This window comes from Jaculus jaculus, chromosome 13 (assembly GCF_020740685.1).
Source record: "Jaculus jaculus isolate mJacJac1 chromosome 13, mJacJac1.mat.Y.cur, whole genome shotgun sequence".
Lineage (NCBI taxonomy): Eukaryota > Metazoa > Chordata > Mammalia > Rodentia > Dipodidae > Jaculus > Jaculus jaculus.
The window spans coordinates 50,325,265-50,346,405 of record NC_059114.1 but is presented as its reverse complement, the minus strand read 5'-3'; the positions used below and the strand labels follow the sequence as shown (position 1 = coordinate 50,346,405).

The following is a 21,141-nucleotide window of genomic DNA, read 5'->3' as shown; positions in this document are numbered from 1 at the left end:
AAAATTATAGTAACACTTTCCAAAAGCCATTTTCTCTGCCGCATAGCACTAGATAACTTTTTCTTACAAATTTGTAATCATACTGTATTCTGTTCTGTATCAACCATTCATCATAGCACACATACTTTTGTATAAATTCCACACACATATTTATGATAGCTGCATAATAATGCACACAATTCTTTTTCTTTCTTTAGTAACACTACATAAAACCTTTTCGGTATTTGGGGAAATCCACCCTAAGGAAATAATGGTACTATGAGCTTTCAAGGCATCATTGACAAGTCAGTGACAGTCAGTGGTAACTGCAAGATGACGTTTCCAAACCTCCAGGTTCTGAGATTAAAAGGAATAAGAGTCTTGCATGTTGACACACACACACACACACAGCTGGGAGTGGTGGCACACACCTATTATCCCAGCACTTGGGAGGCAGAGGTAGTAGGATCGCTGTGAGTTTTGAGGACACCCTGAGACAACATAGTGAATTCCAGGTCAGTCTGAGCCAGAGTGAGACCCTACCTTGAAAAAAAAAAAAAAAGCAGCATGATTTGTGAACATCTTCCTTGAGCTGCTTGGCCACTCAATGAATTATCAAATATTTTGTGTCAAATGTTTGAGGGGAGATGATGACATGACAGCCTGGCTCACCCTCAGAATTACAGTTTTCTTGACTCAACACCTTTAGGTCCAAGATCCTGATCTTTTGCAGTATCCTAAACAAAAACCTATCAGTTGAGGGAATTAAAACTAAAAGTTCCCATTGGCCAACCAATTTTTATGTTTCTATATATGTATCCTTTTTTATTTCATTAGTTTTGTACAACCTCTGGATTATTTCTTTTAATAAGTCAGCTGTCCTGTCCTTAAGAAATGTCACCAAAACAACCACAAGTAAGACCATAAAGCACCTGAAAAGAATACTAATGGGTAAAAACCTACTAGGTACATATAGATTCTGCTTTCTCCATGTTTTTCTCTCAGAATTGTGCACTTTTCAATTACAAGTAGCCTGGGTATACTCATTTATTTCCTGGGATACATTTGCAGTTCACTTTTTCACACTTTTGACACCTGCCTGCTATAAAAGTAGCCCATATGGATACCCTTTGCTCCAGAGTAATTGAAATATGGCAATACAAACATCATTCATTTTGGATGCTGTTGCCTCCTATGAAGGGTGGCTGTCACCCCACTACCTAAGCAAATGATCACTATGTAGCATCAGTCCCTAGAAAGGGCTTCAAAATGTTTCTTGAATGGAGCAAAAAGTGTTTTAATTTCTGTTTTAGGGGACCATCACTCTCCTATAACATCTGGGGAAAACCACAGAGGGCGAGGCTATGGTAGGCTATCCAGTCACCAACGGCACCCTCTCTGAGATACTAAAATTCTTGTTCCCAGTAATGGGTAATTGTGTGATTCAGATGAGGAACAAAGTCATGGGAGCTTCTCAGAAAGCTTGTGTCTCCCTGGTAAGTGGGAGAGAATTTCCAAGCCATCCTTGAATCTTCTCACTTAACTGTTTGGAATTCCCAGAGCTTGTCAGTTACCTCTGAACTTCCAGAAAAGGTAAGGCAACTGCCGAAGCACTGGCCCTTACATTCTCTAGTTGAAAAACACTAACAATCACCTTTATTCAGATGTCTGAAATGCATTCTAGCAGCTATAACCAAACACAATAAGCTGGGTGGGTCATGGGTATATTTTCAGCTTTCTAGAGGAAAGGGCTAGTTCAAGATCACAGTGTTTGATGAAGACTTGTGTCTTCAGAGGATGCCTGCTTACTATGTCCTCACAAGAACAAGGGGTAATGGGTCTCATTGAGCTTTTAGGGGTCACTAGATGAGATATACATGAGGTAACCACCTCTCAAAGCCTCACCTAAAGCCATCACCATAGAAGTTAAGTTTTCAACATAATTTGGGGGTAACAAGCATTCAGGCTACAGTACCAGGTAAGTGGGAGAGCTCTCTATTTGATTAAGCCTGTCATATCTTCTATCACACAGTACCACAGCATTAGTAATTACTGTCTCACAATGTAGACCATAGGTGTGATTGTAACTACTTCCATTTCATTTTTAAGTGAAAGCATCTAAAGGCTCAGGAGGCAGCTCAGTCAGCAAAATGCTGGCCTCACAAGCATGACCTGAGGTCCATGCCCAGAACACAGGTAAGACGGCCAATCTTGATGTGTAATTTCTGGGCTGGGAAGGCAGACAAGTAGATCCCTGGGGCTTGCTGGCTAACTAGGCTACTCTAGTAAGTTCCGGGCTGAGAGCCTGTCTCATGACATGGTGAGTCGTATGTGAAGGGCAACACCTCAGGTTGTCCTCGAGCCTCCACATACATTCACACGTGTGCGCACGTACACACACACACACACACACACACACACATCTAAACATACACATCCACAAATGAAAGTATCCACAATTCCTAATCAGCTTAACATAATCATCTGAATGTGCACTACAGATTCTGGCAATCTATTACTGTAATAAGAGCAGAACCGAGCTGGAGAGATGGCTTAGCGGTTAAGCGCTTGCCTGTGAAGCCTAAGGACCCCGGTTCGAGTCTCAGTTCCCCAGGTCCAACGTTAGCCAGATGCACAAGGGGGCGCACGCGTCTGGAGTTCGTTTGCAGAGGCTGGAAGCCCTGGCGCGCCCATTCTCTCTCTCCCTCTATCTGTCTTTCTCTCTGTGTCTGTCGCTCTCAAATAAAAAAAAAATAAAAAATAAGAGCAGAACCTATCAATTTGCCCGAGCTATGGAAGAGTGGCTATCATTCGAATGTTGAATACCCACAAGGACTTACGATGTGCCAAGGGTAGTCGATTGGAAAACTGTGCCTAATGAAAGATCTATAGGTCACTGATGTGTGATGCAGGGAACCCTCATCTTTTTCGCTTTTCACTTCCTGAATCATGAGGTAAGCAGTTTGCTCCAGCACACACTTCTCTCATGATGTTCCCCTGACCAGAGGCCCAGGGCAAGAGCCACTGGATTCTGGACAGGAACCTCCAGAACTGGGTGCTGAAATTAACCATTTTAAGTAATTTATTGTAGCGAAGGCTATAAACTGCCAATAAAGGTTCGGTAGTACTGTTGCTAATACTATTTGCAGCCCTGGCAGACTAGTGTATGGGTTACTTTTTATGTTCCAGGTTTATGGTTTTTGTTTTGTTAACAGTTCAGGGGGTTGAATTCTCTAAATTCAGTTACATAAGACTAAAACTCTGGGTCCATCCTTAAGATTAAAGCTACTTACAGATACAAGATCAATGACCAATTACAACAATATCCAGAAACATTTATTGATATATTCCATTGTAATTAAAAATATACATTCTATTTATTCTAATACATGCACTTATTAAATATTCTAGCTTCATAGATATATATTCATGAGACTAGTATAAACTACTTGAAAGATCTATATATAGCTTTTCTTGAATTAGATGAATTTCAATAATTATATGTATACACACACACACACACACACACAATACATACCTCTGAAACAACACAATGAAGAAATTGTAATTTCAAGCCCCTGTGCTCTGTAATAAATCTTGTTTCTTATATGATTAGGTCCCACCATCCCATACTCCTAGAAGTTAAGTAAGATAACCTAAGGGCTTGGAGTGTAATTCAGTGGCACAATGCTTTCCTCTTAAGTATTGATCCCTGGTACCACAAGGGAAGGCAGGAATGGAGGGAAGAAGAAAGAGGGGAAAGGAAAGGATCAATAGAGGGAGATTGGACAATTATGTAAGTTTTAATAAAAGCCTGATCAGGTACAGATTTTTATTTAATTTTTCTATAAGGTTCAGAAAGTTATAGTATTCATTTAAAACAAATTTGACTGAAGTCCCAATTCTGAGGTTACTAGTAAGGTCACATGTAAACAGGCAAAGCTCCAATCTATTATCAAATATATACCAGACCTAAAACTTCAATAGGCAAGTAGGAGCATAAATTGTGCAGTTTTTCTATCTTCTCCCGAGGCAACCTCAGATAGTTTGTGCTTTGAGAAGTTAATTGAATTCAACTTGAGTATTAATAAAACGACCCTGAGCTAGAAAATAAACGGAGGATAAAAGGTAACAAATAAAATTCTATTAACCAGGGTATAATTTTATACCAGGAAATCAATACATACTCATCTAACTTCAAGAAACAGTGAAGTCATTTCTGACATTTACAATTTCTGTAATACTCCAACATTTTATTCATAAATAACTGAAGGATGTTAAATTCTAACAATTACTTTTTTCTGAGAATTACCTTAAATTTAAGAATCACTAATAACATTACAAGCAAAAATGTCACTTCTACAAAACTAGTTTCCTTTTAAAAATATATATGCTAAAGACAGAAACTTGGTATTTCCTATCTATCCAAATGTCTATAACTAGCTATACACTACAGAAAAACTACGTAGATAATAATATTCCAGATTATATTCTTCCACATCCTTAGCTGCCATATATCTTTAAAGAAAAATACTTGGTATCAGTGGTTATTTTATTGACAAATACTAACTTATTTCCAAAGTTTTGATGTCTTGCCCAATTCAGCAAATGCTGAAGGCTTGACAAACTAGAAAATATTTCTACTAAAAGTAATTCCATGAAGCTGACTAATACTTCAGCTTTAGCGAGATGAATTAAATCATATAATGTACTACACATTACAGGAGCCACGGCTACTCCACATTAATACACAGCGGCATCAGAGTGAGCAGGAAAAGCTATACACTCAGTGATTTTCTTACATTTGTTACATGCTGAAATACCATTTTGAGCTAAATAAAAAATTACTAAAATTAATTTCAGCCACATATTTTTATTTTTGAATATGGCTATTTTAAGTTATCCCTATGGCTTTATTTTTCTCTTTTAATATTGCTATAGAAGCAGCAAACCCAGTTGTATAGTTATAACAATCCCATCTCACAACATTTTTGTTACTATGACATTTGAGAGAACACACTGAACACACTGTAACAAAGTTCCTGAGTTTAAGCGTGCGTGCGTGCGCACACACACACACACACAAACAGGTCCACTCTTGAAAGCAAAACCAAACATGACATATGGTAATCTTTTCTCATCCTTTTCTTTGTCCTGGAAATGTGGACAACCTTTGGTGAGATGGGTTTGCAAACAAACAGGATCTGTTGGGGTGACAGAAATGTTCTAAAACTAGATTGTTGTAATGACTGCACAATCCTATGAAGATATTTTTTAAAAACATTCAATTATATGCTTAACATTGGTAAGCTCTACATTATATACACTGTATCTCAATAAAGCAGCTTTTTGTGACAAAGTCCACAGCTGGAATCCAGCAGTTCTAGTGTCATCTAGAAACTGCACATAAATTTCAAGTGATTCAAGAGTGATTTTTAATGCATCATAGGACTTCATACTGCAGTGAAAACTATCCCACTAGGGCCATGCAGTGGGGTCCATATTCGTCAGTGAGTGATGTGACCATTTACTGGAGATGTAAGTCCACAAGGACAAAGGGAACACTGAGTTAGTGAGGCTATTGAGCAACTGGTTTATCTAAAGAGGCACCCAGCTCAGACAATAGCCTTTATATAAATATATCTAGTCCTGTAACAAATCTTTTACCCAAGTTGAAGGTATTTCACCATCATGGACAGAATAGTGGAATGTATCAAACCTCCTGTTCTACACTAATAAAAACAAATGAAGAGGGCTGGAGAGACAGCTTAGTGGTTAAGACACTTGCCTATAAAGCCAAAGAAACCAGGTTCAATTCCCCAGAACCCACATAAGCTAGATGCATAATGCATGCATCTGGAGTTTGTTGGCAGCAACTAGAGGTCCTGGTGTGGCCAATCTCTTTCTATCTGCCTCTTTTTCTTTCTCTCTCTCTCATAAATAAATAAAATGTTTAAAAATATTTAAGAAAGCAAATGAAATGATATTAAAGTTAAAATTTAAAAATTTTCAATGGACATTGTTTTTTCCCTCTATTGTAGAAGGAAAAGGTGACATAGAAATCCAGTAATTCAAAAGTTACAGTTTAGAAAAGAGTATTAGTGACTTCAATTCAGAATATAGGATTCTTTGGGCATTGCTTCTGTCACCTTTAAGCATTATTTTTGTCTAAAAACTATGAGATCATTTGCCATGGACAATGAGAAGCTGTCATCTTTTGTTTCTTTTTGTTTAAAAAATTATTTGCGGGCTGGAGAGATTGCTTAGCGGTTAAGCGCTTGCCTGTGAAGCCTAAGGACCCCGGTTCGAGGCTCGGTTCCCCAGGTCCCACGTTAGCCAGATGCACAAGGGGGTGCACGCGTCTGGAGTTCGTTTGCAGAGGCTGGAAGCCCTGGCGCGCCCATTCTCTCTCTCCCCCTCTATCTGTCTTTCTCTCTATGTCTGTCGCTCTCAAATAAATAAATAAAAAATGAACAACAACAAAAAAATTATTTGCAAGGAGAGAGAGAATGAGAATGGGCGTACCAGGTCCTCTTGTCACTGCAGCAAACTCCAGATGCACATTCCACTTTGAGTATCTGGCTTTATGTGGGTACTGGGGAATCGAACCTAGGCCATCAGACTTTGCAAGAAAGCCCCTTTAAATGCTAAGCCATCTCTCCAACTGAATTTTTCTACCTTAAATACCATCATCCCTGGTCACAAAATAAATCAAAGCAAAACAAATAAAATAAAAATAACTTTACTTTTTTGACAGTCAAAATTAGTCTAAAGAATTGACTTCTTTCTTTACAGAGAAAAATATCTTAACATTAAACCTTCAGGCACTTGAATCACTACATACTTTTGTGTCCTTTTTTGTATGTCTTGCCTGCATGTGATTATTTTCAGAGCTCACTCCATATTACCCTAAACAAGAAAGAAAAAAAAAAAGAGGAGGGAATTTGACAAGGAAAAGGAAGCAAAAAAGACTGGCAGAAACAATAACCTGGAAGGAACTACACTCAACACTGAGATGGATTTCAAGACGAGCACATGGAAACAAACATGAACACAAAGACGTGCGTGGGACTACCACTTGTAGCACTACACTGCATAGAAGATGAAGTCAAACAACAATGCTACAATTAAGAATGTCCATTTAGATAGCTCCACTCCTAGTTCATTCAGGTCATTTATCACTTGACAGGTGGGCAATCGGGTAACTCTAAACATGCATTCGTTATCGTTCTAGACTACAGCACAGCTGTGAATGGTTACGATGCAGTATGTAATGCTTAGAGTTAAATGATACTGAAACATGCACTGAGCATTCACTGAATCTCACTTTCTAGGGGTGACGCTCTGTCAGTAATGAGGCTTCCACTAACTGTTTTCTATAGCCCCGGCTGCTGCACAGTGTGGTATCACCAGTACATATACAACGTTTATTTAATAAAATCATATCCATGGAAAAACAGTATTATGCTCACAAAATAAATTCCCCAAAGAATACAATATGCTTTTAAAGATTTTATAAAATAACACTATTTAGATATCAAAACTAAATTGTATTTGAATTGTACCTACAGTTACTATGATAAATATGCTTCACTCATTTTTGGTCTTTTTAATATAGTTAAAATAATACAAGTCAATTGACAATCTCATCTTTACAAAATACAAAGAAGGCATTCTTCCTTTTGTTCCTGGCAAATTCATTACCAAAAGTAATACCAAACGTTTACCTTGAGAAATAAAATTTTACAAGATATTCATAAAGCTTTAAAATAACAAGAATAACAAGAAGGGAAGACTTTTGCTAGTTACTAAACAATACAGAGGCACTATTTCACTTCTGTGAATAGTCTGACCTGAAGACCTATATCTAAGTCTTCACAGACTTCTGTGATACTTTCCATTACCAGACATACTTCCATAACAATGTGCAAATAAGTAAGAAAAGGTAAACAACCTTCTCTTGTGCAAATATTGACTTACAAAACATTGTAGTACTAAACCCAAAACAGCTCAAATATTTCTACACACTATGCAGAAGACAGGAACTGACTTTTACATGTGACGTAGCTGAGGGGAAGAACTGATTCTGCAAATCTCCATACTACAAATCTTAACATATTACGCTTTCTGTAAGGCTTTTCGTAAATCACCATAGAAGTTAGTTAAAGTGCTTGACATGGCCGTATCTACTGCAGACTGAGGAATCATTCCACGTAGATCTGTCTGGATATAGCCTGTCAAAAGGCTCTGATTTGGGTTGTCTTTAAGTGGAACACAAAACCATCCACAGGGATGGTTATATCCACGAACAAATTCTGTTCTCTTTTCACTCCAGTCAAGACTTATCCCTGTAAGACAATTTTAAAATAATACTGTTAGTAGCAATGACTGATATTTGTCTAACAATCAATTTTACGAATATTGCCATATTAATGAAAGTTAAATGCCAAAAGTAACTACAAAATGGAAAAGATAATTACCAAGGTGAATTCTGACATGGGATTGGTGAATAGGCAATGAGAAAAGTTCTAATTCCTTCAAAATAGAATAGAATTCCTTCAGAATAGAATCTTGGCAACTCCTTGGAAATTACAAATCATAGTTGTAGCAGCCAGGCCCCACAGTACCAATAATGCACTGCATGGTACCACAACTATTCCCCCATGGACACTGCCATATCCAACCTTAGCACCTGCTCATTAAGAAAGAAGATGTTCACCTACAACTTAAGTGTGTATAATATATAACAAAGTGCTAATTTATCCATTTGTTTTAGAAAACAGCTTCCTACTTCAGTATTTTAATTTTTTTTTTTGTTTTTCAAAGTTAGTATCTTCAATTTTGAAATAGAAATGTAATACGAGGAAGAAAAAAATTAGTAGTAGCACATATCTATTATTCATATATGTGTATATGTACTTGTATACACACACACAAACATATACCAAGAAACTATTTTCTCAGAATAGCTTAAAAAATTAATTATTGAATCCCTTTTTATTCAGTCATATGATTTTTTCTGCTACTTATGTGTTCTAGGGCATCCCATAGAACTAAGGATAAAAGGCAAAGAAATACTTCAAGATTTGAAATTCGGGCTGGAGAGATGGCTTAGCGGTTAAGCGATTGCCTGTGAAGCCTAAGGACCCCGGTTCGAGGCTCAATTCTCCAGGACCCACGTTAGCCAGATGCACAAGGCGGCGCATGTGTCTGGAGTTCGTTTGCAATGGCTGGAAGCCCTGGCGCGCCCATTCTCTCTCTCTCTCTCTTTATCTATCTGCCTCTTTCTCTCTGTGTCACTCTCAAATAAATAAATAAAAATGAACAAAAAAATTTTTTTTTAAATTAAAAAAAAAAAGATTTGAAATTCCTCCTTGCACTGTCATCCAGGTTTAGCATTTACAAAACAAAAACAAAAATCTTAGCAATAAGCATGAGGATTAAAAGTTGATCTAATATATTTAGCCTCCAAAATTCAAATATCTAAAGCACACTGAAATGAAGTACAAGGTTTGTAGATAAATACCACAAGATAAAAGTCCTTCTTCATAGCCCACAGTGTAGGAGAAGTCAACAAACTCTCTTGGGGAAATTATATTCCAAAGCTGACCAGCAGTAGTATAACGCATAACACAGCAATTCTGAAAAAAGTAAAAAGGTAAGGTAGGCATTACTACTGTAGGACATACACAAACACTCATACATCAAAATCAATCTCTAGGCCAGAGAGGTGGTTTAGCGGTTAAGGTATTTGCCAGTAAAGGCAAAGGACCTAGGCTCAATTCCCCAGCACCCAGGTAAAACCAGATATACAAGGTTGCACATGCATGTGGACTTTGTATGCAATGGCTCAAGGCCCAGATATGCCCATTCTCTATATATATAGATATCACTTTCTCTCCCTCTCTCCAATAAAAAAAATCTCTAGGATAAAACTAATATTCATTTAAAGTGTTATGCTACAGAATAACAATTCTGACAGGTATAGATCTCTTGTCTAAACCCCACTGAAATTGTGTGGATATAAAAAGATATACAATAAAAATATGGAGACTTGAGTTACTCAATATCCAAATTTTGATTTAATTTGAGATGAATTATTAATTCTACTAATTTAGCTTATTATGTAGAATAACAGTCACATGGAATGAGGAAGTAGGAAATGCATAGTTTTAAGAGAATGAAAATAAAAACCCACAAGTTTTTTTGACTATACTAGTACATGTTTTGATAGAATATTCAAACATGGTAAGAAATGAAGACAAAAGCACATGGCATCTTGGCTAGATAGTTGTCTAATGTTTAAGGTAGTATTTTTATCTTTGGTGTTTGATTTTGACTTAATATTAATGAAATCTACAATGACCTAGAAACATAACTAGGAGGGTGATATTTTTCAGACTCTGAGATTTCAGAATCTTAACTAGTTTTGACTTAAAGATGCTCAAGCTTTGCTCTAGTCAGTAGGAGTAGAGCTGTTGTCGAAAAAAATTCAGACCTAATCCTCATTAGGATGAGGACACCGGGGCTTTGTGAGAGGCAGCACAGGATTCCCCAGAGATCTTTGCCATGACTACTATTCTCAAAGCAATAAATACAATGGACATTAGCATATATACATGTCAATACTCACACACACATGCACTCTGTCTTCTAGCTCATACCCTCACAAGCACACATGTGCATACATGCACATGCACACATACATACTCTACAGTACTGCATCTAAGCAGATACCTCTTCAAAGTGCTCCAAAATATCCAATGAAGTCATTAAACGGTCCCAATCCAAGCGCCAGGGCCCTGGACGTATATGGTCTATTACTCTACTAAAAATGTCATCTATAACACCTTGGGCTTTGTAGCTGAAACACAAAACATTAACTATCAGAATGAACATTTTTAGTGAACAGCTAACATTGAAAGGAGTAAAACTTAATATAGATTTTTTTTAAAGAAAGAAATTTCAAACATTCTCCTGATAAATTAAAGTCTACCAATTGTTTTATCAAAATATATCCTTTGCCCTCAAATCTAAATGGAAAACTGAAGATCATACTACATGCCACCATGAAGACAGAATTCCTTCATTTAATTACCATCCAAAACGTCTACAGTGTACCACAATATCTCCTTTTACTGCATCTCACTGTGCATGCGTGTGTGCAGCAGCACAGGTGCCATGGGGCTCCCACAGGGGTCAGAGGACAACTGGGTGTCAGCACGTGCCTTCTCCTTGCCTTGTTCACTGCTGTGTTTGCTAGGTTAACTAAGCCACAAGCTTCTGGGAAGTTCTCCTGTCTCCACCCCCTTCTTGCCATCAGTGTGTTGAGAAGATAGAAGCCTGCTGTGGCTTCTGACTTTTTCCATGGGGTCTAGAGATCCAAACCCAGGTACTTGGGCTTGAGTAGTAATTTCTTTATCTGCTAAGTCCTCTCTCAAGCTCCTCTGTTACCAAGTTTTAGAGATAAAAACTCTTAAACTGTCCCTTTAGAACTATATAGCAAGATCTAGCATATTTGGATGACATATGCCCTCATCATAAACAAAACCACACATGTGAATAAGAAAACACAAACACAAACGCTTATTACAGCACTGTACACTATGAAGAATCAAGAGCAATCTAAAATTTTGTCAACAGGGAAACTTACAGACACAGATAAACACATTGGGTATATTTTTCAGAAGCAAAAGAATCTATTTATGTATACAGAATAAAATGGTAAAATCTTGAGAATACTGACCAAAAGATTAAAGGCACATTTAGTAATACATACACACAAAAATTTAAAAAAATTAAAACCCAGAAAATGCTTTTGTATATGGACATAAAACTGTGTGGTCAAAGAATGAAACAAAAATAATATACACTACACATTTTCAGATTAGAAAGTTACCTCCAGAGAATAAGGTAATGAAATAAGAGACTTGGGCTTCAACTCCTTGCTGGGACTACATACAGGTGTACACCATCACAATCAGTTGTTTCTACTCTTTTAATCTGAATCACCTCCCTAGGAAATATATACTGTCACAAAAGTTCACGTATACTGTTAGAGGAAATCCAAGAAGCTAGCCATAGACCCATGAGTGAAGATTCCTAACTTCTCCATGGTCATTTCCATCTTCCACTGTGTTATTACAATAAAGTTGAAATTCTTTGAGGCCCTGGAAAATACAAGAAGGGCTTGGGCCATTCCTGGCTTAGAATTCAAGAGCCCTTGAGACACATGGTTCTCCCCCTCCCCACGCTTTAGGCTCCAGTGCTATAAGCACTTCTACTTCCTTATTAACACACTCTAAAGTGTTCCCTTCTCTATGTAAGTGGCAGAAGCAGTACATCCTGCCTGCTATCAGCCCTTCATTCTTTAAGAAACATCTGTTTTTTCTTCCTTTAAGTCTCAACTCAAATGAGTTTGTCCCTCCATGAAGTCTTTACAAACCTCCAAGCTTAGTGCTCCCTCGGTGTTTTTTTTTTATGCTTTCCAATCCCCATGGGGAGTTACCATTCCAAAGGATTAACTTCCAGACTTGCTTACAATGCTCAATCTAATTCTAGTTTCTCTATCCATTTCACAAATATTGTACAACTCATCTTTTTGGAAACATCTGTCATATAATACTTCAGAACATTCTGTATATACTAGTTAGGGCCTGTTTCCTTTTTAAAAGGGGCTGAACCCTAAGGATGTGAACATTCTCTACTGCAATTACACAAGGTAACTGTTTCCATGGCTTTTACAAAGCAATACATTTTTTTCTTGGCTATAAGAAAATGCATGTTTAACTATCACTACCACTATCATCTTATTAATGATTTCTTCAAGAAAAACTTTTAAATTTCAGAGTGCTAGCTGGGCATATTAGCTTATGCCCATCATCTCAGCACTAGGAAACAGAGACAGGAGGCTCCCCACAGGCCAGAATGAACTACATAGTGAGTTTGAGCCCTGCCAGGGCTACAATGTGAGACTGGCTCAAAAAAAAAAAAAAAAAAAAAAATCATTAAAAAGACAACAAACTGCGGGCACGGTGGCTCGAACTTTTAATTCCAGCTCTCGGGAGGCAGAGGTTTGAGGATCGCTGTGGGTCTGAGGCCAGCCTAGAACTATATAGTGCATTCCAGGTCAGCCTGAGGTAGGAAAAAAAAAAAAGAGAAAAAGGCAACAAAAAAATGACACCGCACTGAGTAATATAGAACATAAGAAAGGTGAGGCATACCATGCTAAAAATTCAGAATTTTCTCAGCCCTTTGATATTATTTATGAATAACTCAATTCACAAGGTTTATGGCCATTTTAAGGCTCTAAATCATAAAACAAATCTGCCTTTCAGAAAGCTTAAAATCATAAAAGCAAATGCCAAATGTTACTAGCAATAGTTATTTAGTATCTCTTGTGTGTGCATTTGTATGTATGTAGTTTAGCAATGTTTTAGATCTAAAAAAACTGAGAATGTACTTACAGATAACCATTAAATTCTTCTGAAGGTATTCTCCAAACTGTTACATCTTTCTAGAAAAATAAAAAGCATTATATAGTGATAATTACATAGGTGGAATCCTCAAAACAAAACTAACAATTTTTACAGTAAATATTCAGACACAAACGTTATCTATGCCATAAAGTGATTTACATTTAATTTCATCTATCATAGTATACTTAAGTTACATAACTTCAAAAAAGTTTTTAGCAGCTTAATGAGATTTAACTACTGTAAGATGAAATGATGGTACTATATTAGAGACCATTGTTATTTGCTTCACATCAATCTTATCGATTTACTGTTACTGATACATTCAAGACTATGACATGAAGAGCATAGGGCTGGAGAGATGGCTTAGCGGTTAAGCGCTTGCCTGTGAAGCCTAAGGACCCCGGTTCGAGGCTCAGTTCCCCAGGTCCCACATTAGCCAGATGCACAAGGGGGCGCACGCGTCTGGAGTTCGTTTGCAGAGGCTGGAAGCCCTGGCGTGCCCATTCTCTCTCTCTCTCCCTCTATCTGTCTTTCTCTCTGTGTCTGCCGCTCTCAAATAAATAAATAAATAAATAAATAAATTTTTTAAAAAAGACTATGACATGAAGAGCATTAAGTATTTCATTTGAAACTGTTCATACCTTTGAGTGTGTGTGTTTGTGTGTGTGTGTCTTCCTACTACCTCTGCCTCCCTCGTGTTAGGATCAAAGGTGTGTGCCACCATGCCCAGCTTATTCATACCTTTTAAAAAATTAATCATTTCACCTATTTTCATGACCGTGTTATCTTGAATTAGTCCCTACATTTTTTTCTCTAATTATCTGCTAAGTAACTTTGAATATTAGAGCAACTAGAGAACTATAGTAGGGAAAAATCCTAGCTTTCAGATTGGTGCTAAGATGGCTGGTCATATACTATTAAGAAAGATCTTAACCTGGCCACCCTCACAAGTTTTTGTTATGTCTAATACCATCCCAAACATTTAGCCACTATACTTCCTTAAGCTGACAATGATGTACTTTCTTGGTTGACTCAGAAGACTGTTCTTCAGGCTTTGGTCACTATGAGACTATTCTCAAGTCTAGTATGCGAAGAGATAATAAGAATAGTACGAGCAACATTACCATGCATGTTTCTTCTTTTGTAAGACAACACACCAGCCCTATCTGCATCATTTTCTATCTTGAACATCCACTCAAAAGGTTTCTTGTCAATACCTTTCATATTATTTTGCAAGTCCTTAACCAAGCTGTTGGGTATACCCAAAATATAAGCATTAAGTAACTGAGCAACTTTACCATTTTCTTTGCAACTCGCCATTTATCATCTTCAATGCTATGGTACTGGATGAGAGTGTTTTGAAGTTTGGTAGAAAAAGAGGCAACGTCAAGCAGGCCTTCCATTTTATTTTTTTTTCCTGTTATAAAGACCAAGATTAGCATCAGAAAATACTATTGTAAGTCCTAGGTTGAATTCACAACAAATTCTTCTAGCAGAGTTATAAAAGGTACCTGCACCTGGCTCTCACTCCCCATGAACCAACCAGAATCTCTGAGAGTAGGACCTGAGCATTTTCTTCTTGAAATATCTCAAGGCCAAGGAGAATGATTATACTTTTTGATAGTAACTAAAATCACTCATAAAAATAATACACAAAGGGCTGGAGAGATGGCTTAGCAGTTAAGGCACTTACTTGCCTGTGAAGCCTGAGGACTCATGTTTGACTCTCCAGGTGTCACATAAACCAGACACACAATGTGACACAAGCGCACCAGATCGCACACAAGATGGTACACTCGTCTGGAGTTTAATTACAGTGGCTGGAGGACCTGGTATGCCATTTCTCTCTAACTAAAAAAAAAAAAGACAGGGAGAAAAAACAGGAAAGGAAGTGTTGAAGTCTAAGCCTGCTTTCTCAAGGGAGTTCAAGATTCCCAAATCCAGAAGCCCACTTAGAACTTCAAGCCTAAGGGCCAATTTCAATTTGTCTCCATTTTCCCTAACATTTATTATGAAAATTACAACTGAGTCAAGGCAGTCAAGTCAAAATGCTTGGAACCACCCTTAATAGTAATAAAGGGAATTCTATTCATCCCACCACACTCCACTGCCTACAATGTTCTATTTGCCAGCGTTTGCCTTGTGCCCTTCAAATCAGCCAATCTTCACTGACTTTTGATCTTTGTCCTTGGTATGTTTCTGCCTGGATTGCTAGATGTTAAATCTTAGCATGACAATAACTTATACAGACAATTTTTAATTTAAAACCTATGTCCTTAATACAGCCTCTGCAAGTTACTTTTTATTATAGTTTTCATTTATTTCTCATAATGTTTACCAATATCTAAAGTTTACTTATTGGTACATGATTCTGCTTTTTTTTTAAATTTAATTTATTTATCTGCAAGCAGACAGAGATAGAAGAGAGACAGACAGAGAGAGAATGGGCGCACCAGGGCCTCTAGCCACTGCAAACGAACTCCAGATGCATGTGCCTCTTGTGCATCTGGCTTATGTGGGTCCTGGAGAATCAAACCTGGGTCCTTTGGCTTTGCAGGCAAGCACTTTAACCACTAAGCCATTTCTCCAGGTCTAATTCTACTTTTTTTTTTTTTTTTAAACTTTATACAGCTAACTAATGAAACAGGGATTTTTGTCTACCCTATTTGCTACTATGGCACCCCACCTACAATACTATCTGGCCCAGAGTAGGCCCTTACTTAATAACACTGTTGAAATGATTTACTTTCAAACAGGATCTGGTCTTTATCTTCATTTGATGCCACTGTAGTAATGTCTTTGTATAATTCCTATTTCCCCTTACTTTGTTTCAAGGTAAAAGTCTAGAGAAAAAAGCTGCCCATTACAGAGTTATGAAATTATTAAAAACAAGATCTGTTCTGGGGTATTTTTTTATAATAAATCTTTCTGTCAACTGATCTACAAACTAGAGGTGACAGAAATAAGTCAAAGTAGTACCCAATCAAACATAAATGTTTGGGCTGGAAAGATGGCTTAGTGGTTAAGGTGCTTGGCTGTGAAGCCTAAGGACTCATGTTCAATACTCCAGGTCCCATATAAGCCAGATGCAGTGACACAAGTGCACAATGTCGCACATACACACAAGGGAATGCACACATCCGAGGTTGACTGCAGTGGCTAGAGGCCCTGGCATGCCAAGCGGATTCTCTCTCTTCCCCTCTCCCGCATAAAAAAGGCCAGTGTGTTGGGCTTGCCTCAAAAAAATAGAGAGGGCTGGAGAGATGGCCTAGCGGTTAAGCACTTGCCTGTGCAGCCTAAAGACCCCCGTTCGAGGCTCGATTCCCCAGGACCCACGTTAGCCAGATGCACAAGGGGGCGCATGCATCTGGAGTACCTTTGCAGTGGCTGGAGGCCCTGGCACACCCATTCTCTCTCTCTCTCTCTCTCTCTCTCTCTGTCACTTTCAAACAAATAAATAAAAATAAACCAAATTTTAAAAAATACAGAGAAATATAGAAAAGCATATATAGGACAATCAATATGGAGCTTATGACACATTAAGTGATGCAAAATGAGTAAGTCCAGATCCCACCTATAGCCAGACAGTGGATGAGCTCATTCAAAAAGTCTGCCAATCAGGAATATATACCACTTCTACTCAAGAGCCTGCCAACTTGACAGTACAATGACCTTATAAAAGGGTATGCTATAAACAAGCATAAACTCTTGAAGTGAGCTTGTAAAAGACATTTATTTACTACTGGGATCATTATGGTTAAATCGCATTCTTTAAACTAAAGGCTTCAGAGAAATCAATGATAAAACTAATAGCTATTATTATAAATAACAAACGTTATCTTTACATGAATACAGGTCAGAAAAGCAAGCAGTAACAAGGTACCTATAAAGATGAGAATCTGCAACTTTAAGCTGTTTATTTTAGTAATCGTTCACATCTATTCCTTAGAATAATGTCCAAGGATTTTAAGATGCTTACAGATGTCTAACTCATCTTCACTGCCTGGCTTCTACTCTTCTTTCCTGGACTCTCCTAAAAACTGGGTTAGCTCTCCTCCTCCAATGGTTTCTCACGACTCCAGATTTTAATTAGTCACCAGCTATGTTACTCCATGCAGCGTCAATCTTTAGAGCAAATAATACAATTGTTCTGTGTTGTGTTCCTTATGACTAGCATGTATCACAATCCCAGCGAAGAGAAAGTGGAAAATGGATAGACAATGAGCTACTATTCTCACTTACGGAAAACCTCAAGATAACTAACATATTACCACTTATACCAACCATCCTCAAGAGTTTGAGTAACTGAAATTCCAAAATGAACGAATAATACGATGCTAATTATCTGGTGTATAACCAGTCCTAAAACCATGAAAATAGATTGAATACTGTTTTTGCTATCATACTTGGTTTATTCTGTTCTTTAAATACTTTAACAGCAGTAACAACAATAAAGCTAAAACTTAAAAAACTTTTATCAATAGCTTTCAAGGATAAAAGAAGCATAAAATTAAGAGCTATCTTTTAATCCATGAAATATTTTATTTCCTGGCAGGCCTTTCATGGATCTGTCTTTATTAATATCAGTATTTATTATAAACCATATAAAATAATACTATATCATAATATTATTAAATTACTGTCCAAGCTGTTAGCTGTGTGTAAACAGGCATGTCTGAGCACCTCTCCAAATATGTTATGGAATAAAGAAGGTGTGAAGAGATGCTATTGGAACTGATGTGCTTCTAGCCACCTCCCAGTATAATAGAGCACTTAGATCACCTGAAAGGAAAGCATGCAACTTGTCCTCTTGAAGACTCCAACTGTGGAAATGTTTGAATTTTTTTTTTTTTAGAGATCGTGCTTTTTTTTTAAAACAATTTTTTGTTTATTTTTATTTATTTAAGAGCGACAGAGAAACAGGCAGGGGGAGAGAGGGCACGCCAGGGCTTCCAGCCACTGCAAACGAACTCCAGATGCATGCACCCCCTTGTGCATCTGGCTAACGTGGGTCCTGGGTTGTCGAGCCTTGAACCAGGGTCCTGAGGCTTCACAGGCAAGCGCTTAACCATCTCTCCAGCCTGAATTTTTTTTTAATTTGTTTGGTTCCTTTTTCTTTTTTCAGTTTTTCAAGGTAGGATCTTGCTCTACCCATTGAAAATGTTTTAAATACCACAATGGATGCTCTTATTAATTAAACTATTATCCCCTTCTTGATCTTGTAGTCAGGAGATTCTCCCACTGTAACACCTGCCAGGGAGAACATGCATCCCTTATTATTATCAGAATCTAAGAACTCAACACAAAAGACCCTGAGACCCTTTTTAGTCCTATGGCCCAATGCTGATTACTGTCCACCTCCATCCACATTGTTTACTGGAGCTAAATTTTATGTTCGTGTTTTCTATGCCCATATTTATGAAGGAAAACTACTGGTGATTGAGGCAGTCTTCTTTCTCACACTAAAATTTTTCTTGAAACCACCCAATTATAGCGCCAGTGTTGCCTAACACAGTTCCACTTATTCTCAAACCTGTATCACAACAAAATGGCAATAGGTTCTCTTTCTAATATGAAATATGTATTAAACACTTAACCTCGGTTAACAAGTGAATATCCTCAACAGCTGTCTTCCCCTATGTACACTTAAAGCATCTCTGGCATGGGAACTTTTAACCTTCCATTATTCAATATAGTTCTCACACATGTGAAATAGCTTCAATTTAATATGCCATAGGCTTTCCCCAACATCATGTATAACCCGAAGAACTCATTCTGTCATTATTCCTATTTTACAGAAAGGGAATATGGCAACAGAAAAGTTAAATCGCTTGTGCAATATCATACAGATAAATACGTGATGATGAGACAAAATCGTAACCGGTGCAGTTTGACCTGAGTCTAAAGGCCTTCTGGAAATTAAAAAAAAAAAAAAAAAAAAAAGGTCAAAAGCTGATCACAGATTTGAAGAGACTATTTAAAAAGTAGGGGGTGGAAGAGGGAGGGAGGGAGGGACGGAGGGGCTGTCCCTGAAATGAATTTTTTCCCCTAGCTCCTGAACTCCGGGACCCCAAATTCTCAGGTAACCTTCCTGGAAGGCTCTCTGAGGTTGAAGTAAGAAAGTCGGTACCTGAAATGCGCGGATGCATTGCGAGAGCCAAGACTTGGAGCGGGCGGAATACTGGTCACCACCACTACCGCGTCAGCTCGGGGTCAGGACCCGCGGCCCCGGCCCGGGGGAGCGCGTCGGAAGCCCAGCTCTGCCCCACAGCCCGGGCAGCCCCGTCAACAGACGGGCAAACCGAGGCCCGCAGCGCGCCGGCTCCGCTCCCGCCGGCCCTGCGCGCGACCCTGGGTGGCCGCCCCCGGCCAGCAGCCCGCCTCCCTCCCTCAGGGTCCCGAGCCGCTCCCGGAAGACGCCGGGGCCATCCCGCTCGGCCGGGCCCCCGCGGCCACCACCTCCCTCCGGCGCGGCTCCTACCTGCGGCGGGCGGGCATCCGGCGCCGGCAGCGCTCACGCCGCTAGTACTTCAACCACCCGCCCGCTCCGCTCACCTCCGCGGTTTCCCGGCCCGACGAGGTGCGGGCTAGCGGCAGCCAATGGAAAGAGAGTGCCTGCCCGCCTCAGCCAATCAGAAGGCGAAAGGCTTCCACGTTGGGGCGGGCCCACTTGTAGCCACGCCCCCGCATGGACCCCGGTGCTCTGGGCGGGGGGCTATGGAGACTTGGGGGAAGAGCAACGTGTGTTTGCGCGGATTGGCTGGCTCGGCAGCGCGACGGGCGCTGATTGGTCGCGGGCAGATGGACCGATTCCGCGTGGGTGTGGGGCCGGCCCTAACCTTGCCAGAGTTCCCCCGAGTGCTTGGTGTGGCCTGTGGGCTTTGGGTCAGGCTGAGTGTTTGGCCAATTGATTGTACTGGGCTTGTGCAAGGCTCTGTGCCTGCGGGAAGAAATACACTGATGCCTGATGGTGAGGGGTGAGGCTCTCCCTCCAGGGTCAGAACCACGTCTGGTCAGAATAGTGGCCCTTCCCCGGGCTGACCGGCACTCCCGCCCCCCCCTCCCCCGGCCCAGCCCGACTTCGGGTAGTTGATTTCTGTAAACCGCAGATAAACAGTGCAGCCCAGGTGTGAGCTGAACCTTGCCCGCTGAGCCATCTCGCCAGCTCTTCCAGCTCTTGATATCTAGTCTGCAGATAAGAGTTCAAGAGGTTGTCCTTGAAAGTAGAGGAGAGTGTGGCAGGAGGATTGGGCCACTGTTCCTTTTCGAGTTTTCATCTGCTTTACCCTGAGAAATGATTCTTCCAGTGTCTGTGAGGCCAGCCGGCTGCTGGGATTCTTGGCCAGATCTGAACGCTAAGGTTCAAATGGTTTGCAAATTATATGTGGCTTCAGAAGCAAGAAGGAAAAGAGTGCAGTATATTTCTCATACACTTTCAGTAAGAGCAAATAATGCCCCATAAAATTTGAAACTGGGGTTGGAGAGATGGTTTCATGGTTAAGGTACTGGCCAGCAAAGCCAAAAGGGCCCAGGTTCAATTCCCCAGTACCCACATAAAGACAGATGCACAAGGTGGCAGTGGTTGGAGGTCCTGGTATGCTCATGCATATTCTCTCTCTCTCTCTTTCTCAAATAAAAATTTAAAAAAAAAACTTTAAATTGGCCTCACGGAATAAAAAAAATC

At 39.3% G+C, this 21,141-nt stretch overlaps 1 protein-coding gene across 2 annotated transcripts; it reads right to left on the bottom strand.

Annotated features, from left to right (window-relative positions):
• Nucleotides 1–6,705: 6,705 nt before the first annotated feature.
• Stard4 (StAR related lipid transfer domain containing 4) lies at nt 6,706–20,026 on the bottom strand. 2 transcript variants are annotated; one of them, XM_004652566.3, is made up of 6 exons: nt 19,939–20,026; nt 14,756–14,874; nt 13,446–13,495; nt 10,717–10,843; nt 9,506–9,620; nt 6,706–8,327 (listed from the first exon to the last, which is right to left on the bottom strand). In XM_004652566.3, the coding sequence occupies exons 2-6, from the start codon at nt 14,858–14,860 to the stop codon at nt 8,098–8,100; spliced, it is 627 nt and encodes a 208-aa protein (XP_004652623.2). In that variant the 5' UTR covers nt 14,861–14,874; nt 19,939–20,026; the 3' UTR covers nt 6,706–8,097. The 2 variants fall into 2 exon arrangements, with proteins under 2 accessions (XP_004652623.2, XP_044988530.1); XM_045132595.1 differs by lacking the exon at nt 19,939–20,026 and adding an exon at nt 15,151–15,194.
• Nucleotides 20,027–21,141: the final 1,115 nt, after the last annotated feature.

Excerpts from the sequence above, each read along its gene's own strand:
- Stard4 (XM_045132595.1), bottom strand. The coding sequence starts at position 15,175 with ATGAGTCCTCAGGCTTCACAGGCAA. Across the intron at positions 14,875-15,150 it reads TCCTCAGGCTTCACAGGCAA|GAAAAAAAAATAAAATGGAA; the intron begins GTAAGTGCCTTA and ends TCTTTATAACAG. Across the intron at positions 8,328-9,505 it reads AGAAGGACTTTTATCTTGTG|GGATAAGTCTTGACTGGAGT; the intron begins GTATTTATCTAC and ends ATTGTCTTACAG.